This window comes from Girardinichthys multiradiatus, chromosome 20, assembly GCF_021462225.1.
Source record: "Girardinichthys multiradiatus isolate DD_20200921_A chromosome 20, DD_fGirMul_XY1, whole genome shotgun sequence".
NCBI classification, from domain to species: domain Eukaryota; kingdom Metazoa; phylum Chordata; class Actinopteri; order Cyprinodontiformes; family Goodeidae; genus Girardinichthys; species Girardinichthys multiradiatus.
Window position 1 is genome coordinate 5,824,324 of NC_061812.1, and position 24,242 is coordinate 5,848,565.

Here is a 24,242-nt window from a genome sequence, read left to right on the forward strand (position 1 = left end):
CACTCATGAACAAGACACCAAGATACTTAAACTCCTCCGCTTGAGGCAGAGACTTACTGGCAACCCAAAGGCCTCAGTCCCGCCTCTCATAGGCGAGAACCATTAGACTTGGAGGAGCTTACTCTCATCCTAGTTGCTTCACACTCAATATCAAACCACTCTAGTGCACACTGGAGGTTGTGGCTTGAAGAAGCCAACATAACCACATCATCTGTGAAAAACAAAAATGTCATCGTGATGCTCCTAAACTAGACACCCTCCTCTCCACGGCTACGCCTTGGTATCCTGACCATGAATACCACAAACAGGATCCATGACAAGGGGCAGCCCTGGTGAACTCCAATATGCACTAGGAACAGGCTTAACTTTGTGCCGAGAATGCAGACACAGCTTCTTCTTTAGGCATGCAAGGATTGGATACCCCTTAAAAGCCACCCAGATACCCCATTCTCTCACAGCAGCACCCCCACAAAATACCTCAGGGACACATTCATAGGCCTTCTCCAGATCCCCAAAACACATGCAGAACGGAGAAACATACTCCCATGAACCCCTCAGCAATTCAGCAAGGGTAAAGATCTAGTCCACTGTTCCACAGCCAGGACAGATGCCACATAGCTCCTCCAAGGCTCCACTGTCAATTGGAGCCTTCTCTAAAAGACCCCAGGGTATTTTTTTCCAGGGAGGCTGAAAAATGTGATCCCTCAATAATGGTAACACACATTGGGAGCACTACCACAGTCTCCCACTCCAACAGTGTTGTCTTGTTCCCCTTGTGGCATTGAAGAGGTGTGTCACCCATGGTAGCCCCACAATGTCCAGAGCCTTCAGCATCTCAAGCCAAATCTCACCAAACCCCCCCACCCCCCCCACCCCACTCCCAGGGAGCTTTTTAACCACCTTGGTGACCTCGGTGATGGAATCACATTCTCCTGAGTTGCCAAATTGTTTTCCAGAACATCTTTGAGGCCAACTGAAAGTCTGTCTCCATAGCCATCTCTATATTCCTTCCATGCACGCGTTTTTGTTTTGGCAATCGCAGAAACCGCAGTCCTTCTGGCCAGGTTAGACTTCTACCTAAATTTATCTGTGACCTGTCAGGGGGATTGCTTGTTTTCATGATGCTGTAATTGTACTAAGATTAAATCACACACTGGAGGACTTTATTTACTAGTTGTAAGTAGCTTTTGAAGTGACAAAATATGAAAAACTTCAAGTGGTGCAAAACCTTAACATCAGAATCAGAATCAGAAAAGCTTTATTGCCAAGTACGTTTTTGGACATACAAGAAATTTGTTTTGGCGTAGTCAGTGCAATACAATACAAAGTAAACAGTATAAACATATCTACAATATAATATAAATATATGTGCACCGTTTTAAGTGAGTGAGAGTAAATATAGAGCAGTATAAGATGCAAGAGCAATACAACAGTGCAGATGATCAGTGTGCAAGTATGGCAGTGCAAGTAAAGCAGGAGTCCAAGCTGAGCGTTGACGTAACGCATAGAGTTACAGGTTACAAGTGTCCTGTCAGCAAAAAAAAAGGGGGGGGGGAGTGTCAGTGTGGTTTCCGGGCTTTGTTAACAAGGCTGGTGGCAGATGGGAAAAAACTGTTCTTGTGGCGTGAGGTCTTGGTCCAGATTGACCGCAGCCTCCTGCCAGAGGGGAGAGTTTCAAAGAGTCTGTGACCGGGGTGGGAGGGATCAGCCAGAATCTTCCCTGCCCGCTTCAGGGTCCTGGAGGTGTACAGTTCCTGGAGCGACAGTAGACTGCAGCCAATCACCTTCTCAGCAGACCGAATGACACGCTGCAGCCTGCCCTTATCCTTGGCTGTAGCAGCGGCGTACCAGATGGTGATGGAGGAGGTGAGGATGGACTCAATGATGGCTGTGTAGAAGTGCACCATCATAGTCTTTGACAGGTTGAATTTATTCAGCTGCCGCAGGAAGAACATCCTCTGCTGGGCTTTCTTGATGAGGGAGCTGATGTTTGGCTCCCACTTGAGATCCTGGGAGATGATGGTTCCCAGGAAGCGGAAAGATTCCACAGTGTCAATTGTGGAGTCACAGAGGGTGATGGGGGCAGGTGGGGCTGGGTTCTGCCTGAAGTCCACAACCATCTCCACTGTCTTTAGAGCGTTGAGCTCAAGGTTGTTCTGGCTGCACCAGTCCAACAGATGGTCCACCTCCCATCTGTACGCGGACTCGTCACCATCAGAGATGAGTCCGATCAGGGTGGTGTCGTCCGCAAACGTCAGAAGCTTGACAGACTGGTGACTGGAGGTGCAGCTGTTGGTGTACAGGGAGAAGAGCAGAGGAGAGAGAACACAGCCTTGGGGGGAACCAGTGCTGATGGTCAGGGAGTCAGAGACGTGCTTCCCCAGCCTCACGCGCTGCTTCCTGTCAGACAGGAAGTCAGTTATCCACCTACAGGTGGAGTCGGGCACACTCAGCTGGGAGAGTTTCTCCTGGAGCAGAGCTGGGACGATGGTGTTGAAGGCAGAGCTGAAATCCACAAACAGGATCCTGGCGTAGGTTCCTGTGGAGTCCAGGTGCCGGAGGATGAAGTGAAGGGCTAGGTTGACTGCATCATCTACAGACCTGTTGGCTCTGTAGGCAAACTGCAAGGGGTCCAGGAGGGGGTCGGTGATGTCTTTTAGGTGTGAGAGCACAAGGCGCTCAAAGAACTTCATCACCACAGAGGTCAGGGGGCGGGTCTGAAGTCATTAAGCCCTGTGGTCCTTGGCTTCTTGGGAACAGGGACGATGGTGGAGGACTTGAAGCAGGCTGGCACATGACATGTCTCCAGTGAGGTGTTAAAAATGTCTGTGAAGACTGGAGACAGCTAATCAGCGCAGTGCTTCAGGCTGGCTGGTGAGACAGAATCCGGACCAGCAGCTTTCCGGGGGTTCTGTCTCCTGAAGAGTTTGTTTACGTCCCTCTCCTGGATGGAAAGAGCCGTCCCCGGCGTGGGTAGGGGGCTGGTGGGGGGAAACTTCAGGGTGGAGGTTGGAGGTGCCAAGGCCCCTCTTGAGGTTGGAGAGATGGGGGTGGTGGATTGTGGCTGCAGCTGTTGGGGGGCGTCGTGGGGGATGGTTGCAGGACTGTCCCTTTGTCTTTCAAAGCGGCAGTAGAACTCGTTCAGGTTGTTGGCGAGGCGTCGGTCGTTGATGGAGTACATGGCACTGTACCTAGGCCAGAGCACACAAACAAGCACTGACTAAAATATTTGACAGAAGAAAAGGGTAATAAATGATGTTGAGGTGTATGTTGCAGGAATATGTTTCTCTGTGTGTCTGTATTCTGGGACTTTGAGGAGGCCTGTTGATAATGGCACTGATATATGGGTCCTAGTTTCATGCCACAGATGAAGAGTAGGCTGCATTTAGGTTGCCACTAAAGGGCAGCCATAGTCGTCCATACTTATCAAACTGGATGGGTGGATAGCAGGGCTTGGGTTTGGAAACCAACATATGGAAAAAAAAAAAAAAAAAACCCTGTAAAAATACAGTTTATTTCTTGTGAGAATCATGACAGGTCTGCCAGGTCCTGTTCCATTTTCACATGGAACAAATATTGTTGTATAGTACAGACCAAAACAGTCTTCCATGTTAATGAGCCATAGAATGTGTATGTAATTAGTTACCTAATAAAAAAATCAGCTACAATGTATAAAATGTGTTGGTAGCACTGTTGCCTTGCAGCAAGAAGGTCTTGGGTTCGACTCCCGGCTGGGGGTCTTTCTGCATGGAGTTTGCATGTTCTCACCGGGTACTCCGGCTTCCTCCCACAGTCAAAAACATGACTGTTAGGTAAATTGGTCTCTCTAAATTGCCCTTAGGTGTGAATGAGTGTGTGCATGGTTGTTTGTCCTGTACATCTCTGTGTTGCCCTGTGATGGATTGGCGACCTGTCCAGGGTGTACCAAGCCTCTCGCCCGTAGACTGCTGGAGATAGGCACCAGCTCCCCACTATGGAATAAGTGGTATAGAATATTATTGAATGAATATATAAAATGTTTTTCTAAACAGAAGTTGATTAGATATCTACAGCAGGTAAAATGAAGTTGCTTAAAGCATCTCAAGAAAAACATTTTTTAAATGTCAAAAATGTTCTTTTAACAGAGAACAAGAGGAAGGACTTTGTTGCTTTTTAAAAATCTAAAAATTGGACACCAAGCAGGTAAAGACAGCCTCCAGCTATGTGCAACTGGTTAGAAGATAGTTAAGGTGACCCTTCTTGCATTTGTAATTGTAGTGGGTTTATCTACGGTAGTTGACTCCTCTTCATTCATCTACTTACCACCATACATGAAAACTGATTTAAGGACCAACTTTGTGTAGTTGAATATTTGAATGAGCAGCATGTCTTTATTTGCACACATACATTCAAACTTGTACATGGATACACAGTTGCTTTGCTGCTTTCATCTTTTTGTACATTCAAGCTGATCCATTCTAGCTTCCATGCTACCATTCTCTCTTCTTGCTCTAAATTAATTACAGACATATTTTTATATACACATTTTCACAGTATTCCCTAGTGAGGGTATTATAAACAATACAAATCAATAATATTTACTTAATTGTATTAATATCTGAACAGCCATTGAGCCTTTTTGATTGTACTGGCAGAAAAGCTAAAGTGACAATATCTAAAAGCATCGAACTCTGGCTTTTGAAAATAATGCTAGTCCAATAATCTGTTTTTCATCAGTTGTTGTTCTGCTAACAATGAATTATAAAAAAATAGCAACGGAGACAGAAGATCTGACCTCCACTAGCTATGACAGAATGTGTTGAAATCAAAAACAAGAGAGGTGAATGATGAGGATCTAGTTTCATATTCACCTTTTTTTCTTCACACAACAGCTCAGAGTTTACCCTGCAGCACCTTTTTTCTGTAGGTGTTTACTTGGACCCATTTCATAAATTGTTCACGAAGCTCTGGAATATCCACCTGTAATAGTCCATCTTTGAAACCTGTCACCCAGATAAATCCCTTAATCTCATGTATTGCATGACAACAGTTTTGCTAAAGACCTATTTAATGGCCACAGTGTTTGGATTTATACGGAGACAGACAATCTCCTCTATACGGGGAAGGTCTGATTTTTTCATGTCACCATTACGAGATAAAAATCCAATTAAATCAGTTGATTGTTTTCAGTGTTCAGCCGTGTTTATATTTACTGCTATGTGCAACAGCTTCACATCCATGTCATTGTATTAGAGGAAGATAAAAAGAGGTGAAAGAAAATTAATGGGTTTTTGAGTATTCAGATCACTGCCAGTATTCATTTGAACCTCAAAACAATCGTGTGTATGATTTCCTCCTGAGAACAAAATCCTGGAGAAGCTTTGCAGGAAAATGACAATTACAGTGGAAAGCATACTGCCAGCCTCCTAGACAGGTTTGATTTTTTTTTTTGAAAATTCTTGATGTCAAGAGAAATAAAATAAAATGTGAGGGAATGAAAGTAATGAAAACATGCAAATGGAATGGATGTCTTTCTTCCAACAACCTCTCTGACTGGAGTCTCATTCCCTTTTGTTTGTTTCTATCTTCCTGTTTCCTGTCTTTGGCTCCACCCTTCCTGTTCCGTCCTGTACCTGCCTTGCCCTTGCTCCAATAGAGAGATTCACACATGGAGAACTCTGAGCGTGGGGTATTGTATGTTTACTTTAAGACATAAACACATCCAGTCTGTTGCTCACTGCGACTCTCACTGCTGTTTTGCTGACATTTGCCGTTTGTCACTTAAGATTTCTGTTTCCTTTTTTGTTAAGGTTTGTAGAAAGTAGTCATGAGTAGTCAGTATTTTTGCTTGCAACTGATAACAGATTAAAGCTTACTTCAAGTCTAATGAAAGCAGCGCCATTTTAAAAGCAGACACCTACCATCTAAACAACGCAAATCTTTCCTAGTAATTCTAAGTGAATATTTATACATCATGTAATGTTTGCAAAAGATGTTTGGTTTTACTATTTTTGTAAACTGACTAATTTACTAATAAGAATTTGTCTTGATTCTTCAAATTTAGATCTACTACTGTCTAGTGAAGGCAATCTAATACTCTTAGGTTCTCCCTACAACCCTATTAAAAAAGAAAAAACACTATAACAATTTCCTAAAATACAGTAGTTTGAGACAAAGTATTTAAAGAAACCGATATCCTTGCTAATTACTACTGGGATTTAGCTTGGGGCAGTAGACATGCTGTTTACCTCCTACAACTTTTGGCATTACTGTTGTGCTGACACAGTTCACATTCAAATATTAATTGCTGTGGTTACAAATCCTTACTCTGTTGAAAAGAGTCAGAGAATGTGCTGTCCTAAGCAACACTTAAAGATGAGAGTGTGAAACATGAAACACCTAATATATTAGTCTGAGTGACACGTGTGTAATTTTCTCTTGGCTGTTTGAGGGCTGGGAAACCACAATGAGTTTAAGCTCTACTCAGCACCATTACACGGCCAGATCTGTGTCACTTCACAGTTTAAAACGCAGACTTCTCTATTCCTCTGAGAGCTTTAATGCATGCCATTATATAACTCCTCGTTTATGCACTTGTCTTCCATCCTCTCTGGATATTCTCATCACTAGCACACATTCTTTGTTTTCCCTTATTGCTGAAAGGTGCATCTTTTGGAATAAGTGCTGGAATGCATTAGCAGATTATTTAGCTATAAATTAACCTATAAAATGGTTACATGCGGCATTTGGCTTTCATTATTTAGCACAGGCCTATGCAAACTAATATTAAATGATTTTGGTAAACCTTAATCTTTATATGTGTAACCAGTTTTCATTATATTTTCATATATATTTCTACTTACATTCTTTTTCATTTTGCCAAAAATGGACATCAGTTATCCACCTTCTCCAAGGCCTATATTACATCAAATATAGAGCATCCGATGAAATGATTTGATTAGATGTGCAATACTTTTTTTCATTCATTTACTTTGATGTTTTGCCAAAACAAAAATATCATTACTACATGTCTGTACATGTAGTCGTCTACCATTATACATTTTAAAATGGGAAATTAGGTTGAGAAAAGATAAAGCTTTGCATGCGAGGTCGCTGGCTATTGTGGGAGCAGGTTGGCATAATTGAATTGTAGATCAGAGTAAACAATTATGTAGGAACTGAAAGACTGAAGCCATCTAGCCGCCTCCAGTATTAGGAAAAAATAAGAGGTTAAATAATTAGTTAAAGTTTGTAGGTTAGAAATTGTGCTTGGCTCTAACAAATAAAACATAGGTGGATGAATAAGTAGGGGGATATGTGGTAATATCTTTCCAAATGAAAGTGACGCTTCATAAATATCTCCACCCACACTGTTCTGGGCTCTGAGACAATCCACTCTGAGTAAGCAGCTACCGCTGTGGATTTGTCTTTCTCTAATATAATCCTACTTTACATATAAATTTACATACACCTACTTACTTCAGCCTTCAATACTAGATATTAAGCTTCACTTAATAAATATTACAGACAGAAACAAAGTTTTTTCAGTTCCTGTTAATATAGACATGGGGGGATTAAGTACAACTTATGATCCAGTAATTTGTCTTACCACTTTTAGATTTTGTCTAATTTTGTCTAATGACTGTATCTGTAGATGTCAGAAGTAGTGCAAAGGAGACAGAGCTGTAGTTTGATGCACAACAACTTTAAAATCTAAGCATAAAATATGCAAATGCATTTTTTACAATTTATTTCATATTAATGTATCTTCTCAGTTGTTCTTGCTGAAATACTTCGGGGTCATGTGGAACTCATGGACGTTCTATAATATGCAGTGACTGGAAGTGTGTATTTGTGTACGACTGACTGGCACACAGTGTCTCTGAGTTGAGACGCACTGTACCCAGTCTGAGTGCTTTTATACTGAATTTGTATTTTGTTCCTAGATAAATTGGGCACTTTACCATTGATGCACACTAACACTGCTGAACCGGGCTTGACCCCCATTCGACATGTGAGACATGGCTGAATAATGCTTTCTGCAGCTTGCTGAGATAAATGCTTGATTGTGCACTTACAGCACTATTAAAATAGCTGTTGGCTGGCCATTTAGACTCCTAGAAAGATGCAAATTCTTTTTCACGGTCCACCTTTCTTTATTAGTCCTTTATTTTCAGTAAGAAATAATTTTTCTCAAATTTAGCTTCTGTCAACAAGCAATCCAAGAGTTTGCATTCAAAATGTTTCATAAGCTATTAGAACCTTTACAGTTGATGCCACCAGGCACTCTGGCCACCATCAGCAGGCAAGGCAGGTGAAGTGTCTTGCCCAAGGACACAACAACTGAGATGGACAGAGCGGGGGTCCAAATCTGCAACTGGTTACAGGACGAATCTCGACAACCTGAGCCACCATTGCTCAGATGGTAGCAAAGCGTTTGCTTTAATCAGAATCAGAATCAGCTTTATTGCCAAGTTCATGCATACAAACAAGGAATTTGACAGATCATTTAAACAGTGTACAGTGTGTCTTTGATCCACAAATGGTTGCTGGTGAAAATGTCTCAGCTGTGACAGTTGTGCTTTGCAAACTTGACGGACTCAGTTGAGAACTTGTTCTGAAAAAGAAGGAAAAGCAGAAACCAAAAAACTGGGATCCACTTAAAGCACTAATGTGACAAGAATGGGTCACCATCAGTCCAGATTCAGATCTGGTCCAAAAGTTTATATCCAGATTATCAGAGAGAATTGCAAAAAGTTAGGAAGGAGAAGAATCAACATCAAAAATATTCACTCTAAACATAGATTATTATACACACTATATTGCCAAAAGCATTGGGTCACACCACCCAATCAATGAATTCTGGTTACAATCACTTCCATGGCTACAGGTGTATGAAGTTTGGTGTGGAGAAACTTGACGCACCTGATATGTTATGTATATCTGATATGTTCTCTATGTGAGGACTCTATTTTAAACTGATTTTTTGCAAGATGAAACAAGTTGAAAGATGAGCTTTTCAACTCCTGTTGCTTTCTGACCTCAACCTTCCTAAACACTTTTGGGATGAATTGGAGTGGAGGCTGCAGTTCTGGTTTTCTCATCTAACTATGAACACACTCCTGAACCTTCTGGAAGATTTTTACAGAATAGAGAAGTGGGTCCATCAACTCATTGGACCTTATAGATTCAGAACAGGATGTCATCAAAGCTCATGTACATATAAAAGTGGATGGACAAATACTTTTGTCACTATAGTGTATATGTGCCAATCACGAAACATTTATTTATGTTGAAATCACATTCTTGTCTAGTGGGTATAATATTTTCAGTCAGCATCTTTTCATTTAATATCTTTTCACAGTACTTTCTTGGCATATTCCTGTAGCCCTGATATTACAGGTGAAACGTCTGCAATCTGCAGGTGATATTACACATGTTTACATGTTTTTTCAGCTGATAGTATTCATATAAGCCCATTATAAACTGTAGCCATATTATCAGTGTGGACATTTCTTTGCAAGAGAAGTAATTTATATTTAAAAAACAAGATCAACTCCAGTGTGTTCATATTATAGTGGGAAAATCTGAGTTATCATCCAAACAGAAACACTGAATGCTGTATATACATAGAGTGATTTCCATCCTGTTTGTTTGGTATGTTCCCATCATAGTTCTGCTTTTCTTGGCTTTTGCTTTGGTCTGTGGGCTCTGCCAAGACCCACCGATTTAATGATGGCTGTTTGTGAAGGTTTTGTGGTTCCCCTTCAGGATCTGACCAACACCTTAACACTATTGTTAGAAAAGCAAATAATTCAATATTATTCTTGTTGTTAGTCTAAACAAAATGAGAAAATATGCAATATACTGTTTTGTAAAAAAGGATCTGCCTGAAACCATCAAACTCATCAGAACAATGTTTATCGAGTTGACAAATCCGCTTAAAGAAATATGGGATAATTTTATCATTAATACATTTTATTTTCAGAATTATTTTTACCATTAACAAAAGTGCAGGATGAAGACCATCCCATATCCTCACGTTTTGTATTCGCATTGTACGAATATTTTCATTGCGAAGTACATGAAGTTTAAACTTGAATCTTCTCCAGGTTACAGTTCACTTGTATCTCATCCCTCCGCATGCAATTAATGTTATTACAAACAAACAACATGAGATGTAAGAGCAACTTAAGTTTCAACTCTTGTAATGAGTCTGAGCAGCAATATGTTGAACAATCTCTTAAAGGAAGCAGGATTTCAAGAGTGTACTAGCTGCAGGCATACTCCGTGTTGAAGTTGAAACATCTGGCTGAGTTTTTTTAACCTAGCTTTTCATTATACCAGAGATCTAGTAAAGTGTAATGTACAATTTACCAACAGAGCATTAATCTTAACGCTGAAGTTATGCATGCTTTACTATTTCTACAGAACAGTGCAACAGCTCTGTTGCGATAAGGGTACCTTCACATGGGATAATGACCCCACCACACTCAATACCACCTACACGATCTATGAAAATAAGGCTGAATTGTGGCAAATTTGAATAATGTCCTTTATTGTGAAGGAAATTATGATGCTATTATACTGGTCTTGTGTGCTTTATACATCAGCTGCACCTTCCCATAATGATCCTACTATATAGGCCCAGTTTTTCACCATATCCTGATGCACCTGGACTCTTACAGGATGCAGCAATGCTTTAAAAGATTAAACTTCCGCTGTTACCGGACTGCAGCTTTGACATGTGGTGGGCGTAGCCAGTCCTGCTTCAGATTTTTAATGACTAAGCCACTCTATCATGTACAGGCCCAACGTCATGGAAACGCTTTCTGCTCCACTCAGGAGGCCTGCTATGGTACCCCCATCACAAGTTATGGAAGTCTTATTGCAAATCCACTGTATTCTTAATTTGCCTCAGAACAACTCACTGTGACCCTGCTAAGACCATTTATATTTTGGCTGATTTTATTTTGTTTTTCATATGTATTTAAAGGGGACAAATCATGCTTTAAAATCCTTCCTTTTCACCCTTAAGTCATTCAGTTGTGGTCTATATAAAGTGGAACTTCAATGCTTTGGTCTGAACTCATTATTGTAGCTCTACAGGCTCCTCTTTTACCTGTTCTTAGATAAGTCTGAAAACAACTCGTTTTGGTGCCGTCTCTTTAAAGGCTACAGAGGCACTTCACACCCCGCCCCCCTACAGGTCAAGGTGCCCTCTACTTTAACCCGTTCGGCCATTTTTGTAGTTTGATAACAATTATCTAGTGCAGCTGAAACAAGAGAAAAACGGCAAGAAAAATGCAAAACTGTTTATGTAATACTATTCAAAACACGCAATACGGTTCTGTCCTCAAGAAGCTAAAAGCAGCGCACAGCACTAACATAAGCAGAATGCATGATGCTACTGCTATAAAAAACAATAGCCAGGACTTCATATCAACACACAATAAATTAATGTCTAAAATACAGTTTGTTGTCATTTATCGATATTTGCAGCTTACCACTTTGCTGTGTCCGTCATTTCCATAGACCCCTTAATCAGATCCTTCTTGATACTGGCGGAGGTTGCTGAAGGAACTCGTCCTTAAAGTGGGGGAAATGGGAATTTAATGATAAATAAATTGAGTGGGTTAATGCACCCAACAACCCAACCAAACTTGTCTTTTTTCAGCATAGACATACTGGAGTTTGGACTACAAAATAGCAGCAAGAAATAAATATGGAAGATATGCAAAATCAATCAGCTGGAAGTCCATGACCTTATTAAGCTGTTCTTCAGCAAATACTGTGACATAACAGCTGTAAAAACGTAACGGATGATAGAGAAAACTGAATGGACAGAAAAATATGGCTCAAACAGAATGTAAAGATATCTACGCAACACCTGGAGAGACTACATTCAACTTTTCTGCACTCCTACAGACTCCATGTACACAAAAAAAACAAAACTAAAAAAGTGGATTTTGCATATGTGCCCTTTAAGCACACAGAGAGAATAATTGCATTGTTATATAAAGATTGACGGCCTAAGAAAACCCCTAACAAATAAGTAAAAATTTAATTATATTACCCACTCAGCCTCAGGTTTATAAAATTTTCTTTACATTGTTCTTGTGTTCAAAGTAGCAGCTTTTAAATTTATCAGGGCTGTCAAAAATATTTTTTTAAGTATCCACAAGGTGCAGCATGCAACCAAAAAGCTTTACTTGAATTCACAAGGGCAGCTTTCAGTTTCATCTCTGCAAGCCACAGCGCTTCGTGTAAACTGTTAAAATTTGCTGACAAGAGGGAACTGTGGAACATGATTCAATTACTTTTAGCAAAATGGAATATCATTACATGTCTGCTATTGTAGAGTCTCCTCAGGTGTTTGTTATGGCTTTGGTCCAGTCGGAAATGTTAGTGAGGAGCTGCTTTAATGCTGGCTTGTCTGCTTTTTCCGTACCACTTTTTTTTTCTTTGTTTCGGATGATTAAACATATCAGAAAGAGATAACCTCAGGAAAAAGAAAATTGTTTTCAAATGATTATTTCATTTATTAAGGAAAAAAAGCTATCCAAGCAACCTGGTACAAAGAAAGCCCAAAACTAACTGCAGTAAGAGCCATTATCCACTGTAGTTATTAGGCCTGCATTGCATCTTATGTTAAGTACAACAAAACTTGGACTGCAGGCCTCAATTGCCTCAGTTAAGGTCAATTTGTATGATTCATCAATTAAAAAGGGATTGGGAAAAATTGCTCTTGTATGAGCTCCAAGGCAAACATCGCTGCTGACCATCAAGAACACAAATGCCCATCTCGGATTTCCTAGAAAAGATATCTTAATGATCCCCTGGATATTTGAGAAAGTATTATGTGGACTTAAGAGACAAAAGTGGACCTTTTGGGAAGGTGTGTGTCCAATTACATCTGGAATGAAACTAAGATAACATTTCAGAAAAGGTGATGGCGACAGTCAATCACAGTGGTGATTTATACTTTCAGGACCTAGTCAGGTTGCTGTACTTGATGAAGCCATGAATTCTGCTCTGTTGCAGAAGGACAATGTCCGGCCATCAGTTTGTGATCTTAGACTGAAACTGCAGGACAATGATCTAAAGCACAGCAGCAAGTCTTCCCCTGAAAGGCTAAAAAAAAAAAAGAAAGCAAAATGAAGGCTTTAGAAAGACCTAGTCAAAGTCTGGAGTGATTAAGATGCTGTTGCATGCCCATGAACAGGCTGTGGCTGAATTAAAATAATTCTGCAAAGAGTGGCCCAAAATTCCTCCAAAGTGATGTAAAACATTTGTTGCTTGATCAGTCTTTGCCGCCAAGAGTGAAACATTATCATTATTATCATTAGGTTTAGGAGGCTTTGTTTTTTTTACCTAGGGCCAGGTTAGTAAAATCTTTAGTTTGGTAATTATGTAACTTTTTTTCTTTAATAAACAGAATAATTGAAAACTGTGTTTTCTTTTTACACAGGTTATCATTGTCTCTTATTTAATTAGTTCGATCTGAAACATTCAGTTGTGATGACAAGGCAATAAAAAAGAACTTTTTCATGTCACTGTGTGTTTGCGTGCAAATGATGCTGTTTTTAGTGTGTGCATACCAAACCAAAAAGCCGTATTTGAAAATAGCTACACCCATACCAGTGATGTCTTCCACCCTGCGGTGTGGCGAGACCCTTACAGAGATGCAATAAAATGAAGATGTACAGTATCTGATTGTAGATACTGAGTAAAATGTCACACACATCCCCACTATGTCTTTCCCACACAACCTGCTGAGATTTTTCTACACTTTATTAATATTTATGAGGAGTTTTAACTGCTGTGGCTTTTACAGCTCAGCTCCTACACACTGCACTTTATTAATATCATAAGGACAATGTCAGCAGAGGCTCTAAAAAGTGTTATGGTTATGACTGTGTGTGCTTCTGCCATGTGAAAAGAGGAAAGGCGTCAGTGTGAATAGTGGGTGAGTTGCAGATGTGTTTAAGTGCACATCTGTTAAATTGTGTGTGTCCAAAGGCTGCAAGAAATTGCTTGTGTCTGCCTTTCTTTTACATTTTTCTTTAACTATTTTCTGAGGTTTTAAACATTTTTCCTCTTTCCAAAGATGGATAGAAAGAAGCCATCTGTAGTCATAAATGGGTTAAAAGCACTTAATCAGGAACACAGATATTGATCCTTTTTAGTCCTAGTCGATTCCCCAAGTCTCAAGAAGTGAGTTTATGTGTGTTGTCTGTCCTCTGGTATAAAGAATTTCCAATTGCTGGCATTTCATAGGATGAAGGGTGCATGTCGGGAAGCTGCCAACAGGCAATTAAAAATATAGACAAATACATATACACAGAGAACAAACTTAAAATATATACTATATTAAAAAAATATACCAAACACATGGATGAATGAGAAACTGGTCAAGTGGACGGCAGATGTCGATATGAGTTACCTGTGAAGTAAACTGGAAAGACAAACACAACATAACAGTCAGAGACTGCATACCTCCACCACCCAAAATGGGGAATATTATGTAACTTTTTCTGTAAAGTTGTTAACACACACACACACACACACACGCACGCACACGCAGACATACAAACTCAACTAAAAACATTACTTTCTTTGCGAAAGGAATAACAATAAATATTACAAAACTTTATTTTGTGTAAGGCAGCCCTTTAAACCAAACTTACAGCATCAGTACAATAATGGCATAAACCTTTCATGAAACTGATAAATTCTCCTCCTTTCCATTTGTTCCCCCATCAGCATTCATTTTTCTCCTCTGTGTTTCTTCAGATCCTTTCCCATTCCTGTCTGTTGAATTCAGCCTGTGTCCATGAAGGCTTTATATTTTCTTTTTTCTTTGACTACATGGTTGGAAAACATACACATGACCATATCTACAGTTGTTATAAAAAGAAACTACCTTCTTTTATTGCTTCTGTAGATTATCAGTCATCAAGGAAATGATCCTAAGTGCTGAAGTAGAAAACAATTGGACTTCTTTTGTTTCTTAAAGACGTTTTACCTCTTATCCAAAACCTCCGGTCCTGGCTCATTCAAAAAGCTTCTTCAGTTCTGAAGAGAGGAAGTCAATTTGCTTTCTACCCATTCACTTAGGATACCCACTTTTGATTGCAGGGTTTTTTACATGCCAGGTTATGATAAAAAGTTGTGGTATTTTCCAGGTTCTAAAATTATTTAAATCTAACATTAAGTGTGCAAAAATACACAGATTACACACATTCATCATTTATTAAACACAAATTAAGCTAAAGTGGCAATGCTGTGTGTGAAAAACAAAGTACCCCCATGATCCAGTAGCTTGTAAAACACTTAAAATAGTTTGAAAATGGTCTTCAAATTTCAATACCACCTTCAGATTTCAATTTTCAAGATTGCTGGGCAGCAACACTTCCCTCTCTAAGGTCATCATTAATAGCTTGCCACGTTGCCTTTTTGTTAACAGAGACCTGAATGCTCCAAGATGTTGGTTTTAAAGAGGTGGTCAAACTGGTGATTGTCAGCTAATCGAGTGCATTTGATTAGCTGTAATTGCTACCTTCACTTTTTAATCCAATGAAGTGGCAACAATTTAGATTTTCCACATAACTTTTTATATTTTAACCTGACTTTGGTAAATAATCAGTGTGTGTAATATATCGGGTATTTTTGTACAGTTTATATTCTTTTAGATGTATTCCTGAATGCATTTCATGCATTACAAAGAAAATTATCTGGTCTTAATCACGTTATAATATTGTTGTAATTTCTTAATGTGTGCAATCAGAGCTTTGGAAGAGGTTCGGACACTCGTACACTTAGCTTCAAGCTTTTATTGGAAGCTGTTTTATGTACCAATAAACAGATTTTATTTTCTCAAAAGTTAACAAGCGCGAAGACTTTTGTAAAATAAGTAAGATAATTTTGCATGGTAGAGATAATTATTACATTTAATGTGCAATGTTGGCAACTAATAAGAAAACACTAACACAAGTAAACAAATCTTTTCAAAACTTCCTTCTAATCATATTGGTCCAACATAAAAACATCTTCATCTAGGTAACTAAAAATTGTTTGTAAAAAGTTGAGTTTTAATTAAAACCTATTGAAATAAATATGAGGACACACGGAAACTAAATTCACAGTGACAGCTTGTTTAGGTTAACAGAGAACTTTTTTTTTAACTCAAATCATGAACTAATCAAATGTGTTTGTCTTCTTCTGGGTTTTTGCTCTGTTTTCATCATCGGCCTCACCTCACCATGCTTCAGAAGACATGCTTATTCCTACTCTTATTACCTGTAAGTAGAGACTTCACATCAGGCACAACTGCTTTCTTAGCATTTTATATATTGTTTCTGGTATCCTTTGTTTTGTTTGTTCTGTTTAGCTTCATCACAAGTTTCTGAACTAAACTTTGTTGAGTATGAGAACATGTTTAAATGATTATCTCACATTGTAAAGCTGCTATTTGGTGGTCAGACACTGCAGCCTTCTGCCACAACAGGCTATCTGGTACATGGAGCAGATACCTGTTCTTATATAGCTTCATTGCAAAAAACAGCGGATTTCACACCTTTAAGCATGTATAATATTACATTTTAATTGAATGTTACACCTTATATTTTCGCTAATCAGCCAAAATGTATGTATGTATGTATTTTAGAAATTGAGAAAAACAGAGACACTGCTTGACACGGGGCGACCGTGGCGACAGTGGTAGAGGTTTGTCCTGAAACCGGTGGGTTGCCGGTTTGAATCGCTGCTCCGTCTGCTTCAGTTGCTATGTCCTTGGGCAAGACACCCTCCCTGCCTGCTGATGGTGGTCAGAGGGCTCAGTGAGGCCTGTGTATGGCAGCCTCACTTCTGTCAGTCTGCCCCAGGGCAGCTGTGACTACCACTATCAGTGTGTGTGAATGGGTGAATGACTGATTGTAGTGTATAGCGCTTTGGGGTCTCTGGGGACTTGATAAAGCGCTATACAAGTGCAGGCCATTTACCATTTACAATAGTTCATCCTCGATATGTCAAGACAGTTATTATCTAAAATTTTGCAGACTTTAAAGTTTTGCAAGTTGATGCAGAAGTATGAGCAAATAAATATTTTCAATTTTTAAAAATGGGTAAAGAGAATCTGTTTATAAAATAAATTATACTTGGCCACTTTGCAGGCGGGGGGGTATAACAGCTGATCTGTGACAATATCACCGCCATCTGCTGCCATTTTCACTGAAGACGTTTCCTACAAAAGGCACCTTTGGGTTAGTGTAAATTCGCTGAACTGGTGAAGAAAATACCTGGCGGATACAAATTTAAAGTATGATTGGCTGAAGAAATTATAAGTTGATGGTATTCACACAAGAAAACCAAATACTCCAAAGACTGTAGGACAGACTAATCTGTCTCTGGGGACCAAACACAAGAATTTTTGATTGCCTAATTCTTTTTTCTGAACATAAAACTAACCTTGGTGCTTATTGCCCAGACAGAAAACCCTTCTTTGTGCCCAAGTGTTTATACCATTGCATACCTGTTAATTTTCTCCATGAAATATGGACATAGATACTCATAGACATGATCAAATTATAATTTTATTTTTGGTTTAAAATTCTCATTTGTGTCAGTTGACTGTTAAACAATGTCAGAATATGACATCTGATCAAACCAAAATAACTCTAAGCTACCTTCTGCTGGAAGGTAGCTGTACAACCACATTATCTTACTGTTGATTTTCAGTCAGTTAAAGAGAATTACTTTAAATGTTGGTTGTCAAAGTGAGTATGAAAAGTCCTGTGGAAGTCCTGTCCATTTTTTTTAATCTGACAAAGTCAAGTATAAAATAACCAACTACACTATAGGGCATTTTTCTAAGGGGAAGCTCTACTTTTGCGAACAACCTTTATTCAAGCGAAACGTTCACAGAGCATAAGATGAGTGACAATGCAGCCAAAATCCTAAACAGAATTTTTGTTCCAGAACGCTTTAAAAGTGTTTTAAAGAATTTCTGGCTGCTTTGATGAAAAATGAAAGAAATGAGGACTAGACTGGATGTTTTTCCTTATTATTTAAGGAATACTTCAACAGCGGTTTGTGTAAAACCCTTCATCAAACGCGGGACTTGGTAAAAATCTAAGGGGGATTTATGACAAACAGTATTTTTGTTGCGGGCTAATGTGTCAGTAGCTTTGACATAATCCCCTGTATCTTAACGGGATCACACTTAAATCAGCTTTTTTAAATTATTGTATGTTTATTTTGTGTGAAACTGTTGTGACAATAGCTCACACACATGCTGATGAGGTGCAGAAGGGAATATTTTAGTTAAAGTTCCTCTGGATCATCTGCAAGCCCTGCCTCTTAAAGAGTCTCACCCTAAAAGGTCAATGTAATTCACTCTTATCTCCTCCACCAAGTGGCCATTTCCTGCTTATTAACTACTTCTAATGAAGAGCTATTATAGCTGTCTTAAGGTATGCACAAGCACGTAATGACACACTCACACATACACATTTACCTGCTTACCTATGCGGATGTCTGCAGTCTTTTGCCCTGAGCTCATCAGAAAATCCCTGCAGAGAATTTCTGAAAACTCCCTGCTTCTCAATGTATCTTCAAAGCTCCAGAACACTTTCTCTAAATTTGGTGTGAGTCCTAAAAAAGTGGGAACAAATGCCACTTGCCCTAAAATAGCTTCCCTCTGGCACTTTGGCACCAGCTTTATAGAATGAGAGCGTCAGTCAGTCAGTTTCTACCGCTTATTCCATAGTGGGTCACGGGGTAGCTGGTGCCTATCTTCAGCAGTCTACGGGCGAGAGGTGGGGTCCACTCTGAACAGGTCGCCAGTCCATCGCAGGGCAACACACAAACAACCTTGCACACACTCATTCATACACCTAAGAGCAATTTAGAGAGAACAATTAACCTAACAGGCATGTCTTTAGACTGTGGGAGGAAGCCGGAGTACCTGGTGAGAACATGCAAACTCCATGCAGAAAGATCCCTGGCCAGGTATCGAACCCAGGACCTTCTTGCTGCAAGGCAACAGTGCTACCAACTGCCCCACCATGCAGCCCAGAATAAGAGCGTTCAACAGATAATTATTTTTAATTTAACATTTTGCTGCTCATGTTTTACCTTAAATATGTTTAGGAGAACACATGAAGTGGTAATAATAGATTGTAATAAACTTGGAGCAATGAAGTGAGAGTGATCATACAAAAGTACCTCCTAATAATGTGGTATTGCTATATTCACCAACATTGTATTGTTTAAACCAATTTATAAGCGTATTGGAAATTGGAAAATAGTCATCATTTTAATGTTCTTTCATTCTTTCAATGTGACACATCATTAACTTTAAGAATATTATGCCGGTGTGGTCTGATTCTGCAAGGTCCTTGAAATTGTAATAATTTTGGTAATTATATGAAAAATATTAGAAATCTTTTTCTTTTTAAACACTCACAGATATTTATGCAACATTAGGAAGCAATAAAGGAACTGCATTTTCTTAAAACAATAAAACTAAACTTCATCAATTTTTGCAAAAAGAACAAAACACTGAATAAAAAAAAGTGAAAATTGAAAGAAAAATGAGGTTAGAGCAAAAAATACTGACTTATTTATAAAACTGTATTTTTTTTTTATTGCTTGGACTGAAATTTTCAATATACAGGGGTTGGACAATGAAACTGAAACACCTGTCATTTTAGTGTGGTAGGTTTTATGGCTAAATTGGACCAGCCTGGTAGCCAGTCTTCATTGATTGCACATTGCACCAGTAAGAGCAGAGTGTGAAGGTTCAATTAGCAGGGTAAGAGCACAGTTTTGTTCAAAATATGGAAATGCACACAACATTATTGGTGACATACCAGAGTTCAAAAGAGGACAAATTGTTGGTGCACGTCTTGCTGGCGCATCTATGACCAAGACAGCAAGTCTTTGTGATGTATCAAGAGCCACGGTATCCGGGGTAATGTCAGCATACCACCAAGAAGGACGAACCACATCCAACAGGATTAACTGTGGACGCAAGAGGAAGCTGTCTGAAAGGGATGTTCGGGTGCTAACCCAGATTGTATCCAAAAAACATAAAACCACGGCTGCCCAAATCACGGCAGAATTAAATGTGCACCTCAACACTCCTGTTTCCACCAGAACTGTCCGTCAGGAGCTCCACAGGGTCAATATACATGGCCGGGCTGCTATATCCAAACCTTTGGTCACTCATGCCAATGCCAAACGTCAGTTTCAATGGTGCAAGGAGCGCAAATCTTTGGCTGTGGACAATGTGAAACATGTATTGTTCTCGGATGAGTCCACCTTTACTGTTTTCTCCACATCCGGGAGAATTACGGTGTGGAGAAGCCCCAAAGAAGCGTACCACCCAGGCTGTTGCATGTTCAGAGTGAAGCATGGGGGTGGATCAGTGATGGTTTGGGTTGCCATATCATGGCATTCCCTTGGCCCAATACTTGTGCTAGATGGGCGCTTCACAGCCAAGGACTACCGAAACATTCTTGAAGACCATGTGCATCCAATGGTTCAAACATTGTATCCTGAAGCCGGTGCCGTGTATCAGGATGACAATGCACCAATACACACAACAAGACTGGTGAAAGATTGGTTTGATGAACATGAAAGTGAAGTTGAACATCTCCCATGGCCTGCACAGTCACCAGATCTAAATATTATTGAGCCACTTTGGGGTGTTTTGGAGGAGCGAGTCAGGAAACGTTTTCCTCCACCAGTATCACGTAGTGACCTGGCCACTATCCTGCAAGAAGAATGGCTTAAAATCCCTTTGACCACTATGCAGGACTTGTATATGTCATTCCCAAGACGAATTGACGCTGTATTGGCCGCAAAAGGAGGCCCTACATCATACTAATAAATTATTGTGGTCTAAAACCAAGTGTTTCAGTTTCATTGTCCAACCCCTGTATATTTCCGTATATTAATATTTGAACATACAGGTCCTTCTCAAAGTATTAGCATATTGTGATAAAGTTAATTATTTTCCATAATGTCATGATGAAAATTTAATATTCATATATTTTAGATTCATTGCACACTAACTGAAATATTTCAGGTCTTTTATTGTCTTAATACGGATGATTTTGGCATACAGCTCATGAAAACCCAAAATTCCTGTCTCACAAAATTAGCATATCATTTAAAGGGTCTCTAAACGAGCTATGAACCTAATCATCTGAATCAACACCTGCAAAAGATTCCTGAGGCCTTTAAAACTCCCAGCCTGGTTCATAACTCAAAACCCCAATCATGTGTAAGACTGCCGACCTGACTGCTGTCCAGAAGGCCACTATTGACACCCTCAAGCAAGAGGGTAAGACACAGAAAGAAATTTCTGAACGAATAGGCTGTTCCCAGAGTGCTGTATCAAGGCACCTCAGTGGGAAGTCTGTGGGAAGGAAAAAGTGTGGCAGAAAACGCTGCACAACGAGAAGAGGTGACCGGACCCTGAGGAAAATTGTGGAGAAGGGCCGATTCCAGACCTTGAGGGACCTGCGGAAGCAGTGGACTGAGTCTGGAGTAGAAACATCCAGAGCCACCGTGCACAGCCACCGTGCAGGAAATGGGCTACAGGTGCTGCATTCCCCAGGTCAAGCGCCTGACCTGGGTTACAGAGAAGCAGCACTGGACTGTTGCTCAGTGGTCCAAAGTACTTTTTTTCGGATGAAAGCAAATTCTGCATGTCATTCGGAAATCAAGGTGCCAGAGTCGGGAGGAAGACTGGGGAGAAGGAAATGCCAAAATGCCAGAAGTCCAGTGTCAAGTACCCACAGTCAGTGATGGTCTGGGTTGCTGTGTCAGCTGCTGGTGTTGGTCCACTGTGTTTTATCAAGGGCAGGATCAATGCAGCTAGCTATCAGGAGATTTTGGAGCACTTCATGCTTCCATCTGCTGAAAAGCTTTATGGAGATGAAGATTTCATTTTTCAGCACGACCTGGCACCTGCTCACAGTGCCAAAACCACTGGTAAATGGTTTACTGACCATGGTATCACTGTGCTCAATTGGCCTGCCAACTCTCCTGACCTGAACCCCATAGAGAATCTGTGGGATATTGTGAAGAGAACGTTGAGAGACTCAAGACCCAACACACTGGATGAGCTAAAGGCCGCTGTCGAAGCATCCTGGGCCTCCATAAGACCTCAGCAGTGCCACAGGCTGATTGCCTCCATGCCCCGCCGCATTGAAGCAGTCATTTCTGCAAAAGGATTCTCGACCAAGTATTGAGTGCATAACTGTACATGATTATTTGAAGGTTGATGTTTTTTGTATTAAAAACACTTTTCCTTTATTTATCGGATGAAATATGCTAATTTTGTGAGATAGGAATTTTGGGTTTTCATGAGCTGTATGCCACAATCATCCGTATTAAGACAATAAAAGACCTGAAATATTTCAGTTAGTGTGCAATGAATCTAAAATATATGAATGTTAAATTTTCATCATGACATTATGGAAAATAATTAACTTTATCACAATATGCTAATATTTTGAGAAGGACCTGTAAAGAAGCAAGCAAGGACTACACTTTCAAAAAATATAAAATAAAGTGCTGACTGCTTCATCAGCCTTTAGTAAAACACATTGTCATATTTTATTGTCATATCTATATTTTACAGTTATTTAAAGTGGAACTAAACCCAATGTTAAAGCCTAACCCTGCCCCAGGCAAAGTGGGTGGTGCCTAGAGACGCTGAGGGGTGTGGCCAAGTGTGGGAAAGAGCAGGGGTTTGGTCAGGAGGACGAGTGATGGGGGCAGCTAGCTTTATTTGACATATTGAAACATGGAGAGCAAGCAGAGCGACGCTGATAGTTTCACCATGGATAGATCTTTTGAGGTGGAGGATCTTTCATCTACTTTGTCACCAGAGGTTAAGGGAGGCTTTATGGAGCCCGGTGGGCATGAGCTCCATCAGTTTGGCTGAAGCTGGCGCTGCCTAGGCAGTGGAGGACAGAATGCGGGCGTGTGTCTGAGTGAGATGGTTTTATACCCGAACGCAGGGGCTATTATGACGACATGAAATAAGATTTAAGGTTTGAAACAAAATTCAGCCACAGTAGCCATAGTTCAACCCAAAGAGGGCAGCACTAAAATGGTTTCAGGGCAAATATTTACCTGAAAATGTAAAAAAACACACAGAAACATAAAGATAGCCCCCTTAAGGCCCAATTTATACAGTTTATCTGCAAAATAAAGTGGATTTGGGATTTAGTTTTACTTTAAATTCCACATAAGCATAACTTACTGGAAATGTTTAACTATGTGTATTAAAGACGTCGGTTCAGTGGAGTTCTTTGACAGTATTATCAGGGTTTTGTTTCTTTCTTAAATTTAACAGCAGGTATCTAACTTCACGTCTCCACTTCTCCTTCTGCATCAAACAGCAACACCACATCATTATTACTCTGCGGGTCATGTACCTGATTTTTACATCAGGAAACACTTTTTCATCCAAAACTATTGAGGAAATGAACTCCTTTACCCTTTTGCATATGGCGATAGCCTGAGCCTTATAGTCTTGGTCCTTGTCATGCCACTTTCTGTCACCATGGAAAGGCTGATAAATTGAATGTGGTAACAGATAAACTGCTTAAAATTTGTTGTAGTTATTTATCAAATGCATTTTCTATTTATGCTTCGGTATAAACACTCTTAGGTAAATAATAATGAATTAACAGGCCAAGCATTTGTAAATGTATCATTTTGCAGCAAATGTCATTACACATTTGGTACTTCTAAGCTCCAGTTATAAAGTAGTCTTGCTTGGGGTGGGTTTAACTGGTTTGATAAGCAAAAATATCAGTTTATAATATTTTTGTATTAAAATAAAATTAAAACAAAATCTAAAATTTTGTACTTGTTCTTATAAGAGATTATAGCTGTAATAATGTTAATTTGGGACTAATTTTAAAAAAGGTTTTAACATCAGCAGAACTCACTAGTCAGTTTAAAACCCAGAGAGCCAGCAAAGTGTTTAACAAGTTAGATTTCTATTAACAAACTTACACGGTGTTGGAATTAAAAAAATTAAATGAAAACCAAGTAAATATAATAATTAAACTGATAATGTTGCACAGTATACTTTCTTTGCAAAGTAACATTCAGAGCTGAATATGTTTATCTTCCCAGACTCGGGCCTACAGTTGGAAGTTTATTTTAGTGACATGATAACTTTTACTAAGGTTATTTTTAAAACATTTCTCCTCTGGAATCAGAACCAAAAC

The 24,242-nt window shown here is 39.6% G+C and overlaps 1 protein-coding gene across 12 annotated transcripts in view; it reads left to right on the forward strand.

Annotated features, from left to right (window-relative positions):
* The window catches only part of ptprt (protein tyrosine phosphatase receptor type T), a 444,335-nt gene that overhangs the window by 281,250 nt on the left and 138,843 nt on the right, over nt 1-24,242 (forward strand). For 4 of the 12 annotated variants that reach the window (XM_047347294.1, XM_047347295.1, XM_047347296.1 and 1 more), the window contains 2 exons: nt 5,636-5,668; nt 16,254-16,283. The exons of 3 other annotated variants lie outside the window; for them this stretch is intronic. In XM_047347294.1, coding sequence (XP_047203250.1) covers nt 5,636-5,668; nt 16,254-16,283 — 63 coding nt within the window. The remainder of the gene's footprint in view (nt 1-5,635; nt 5,669-16,253; nt 16,284-24,242) is intronic. 5 more of the 12 variants (XM_047347299.1, XM_047347303.1, XM_047347305.1 and 2 more) reach the window with 3 other exon arrangements.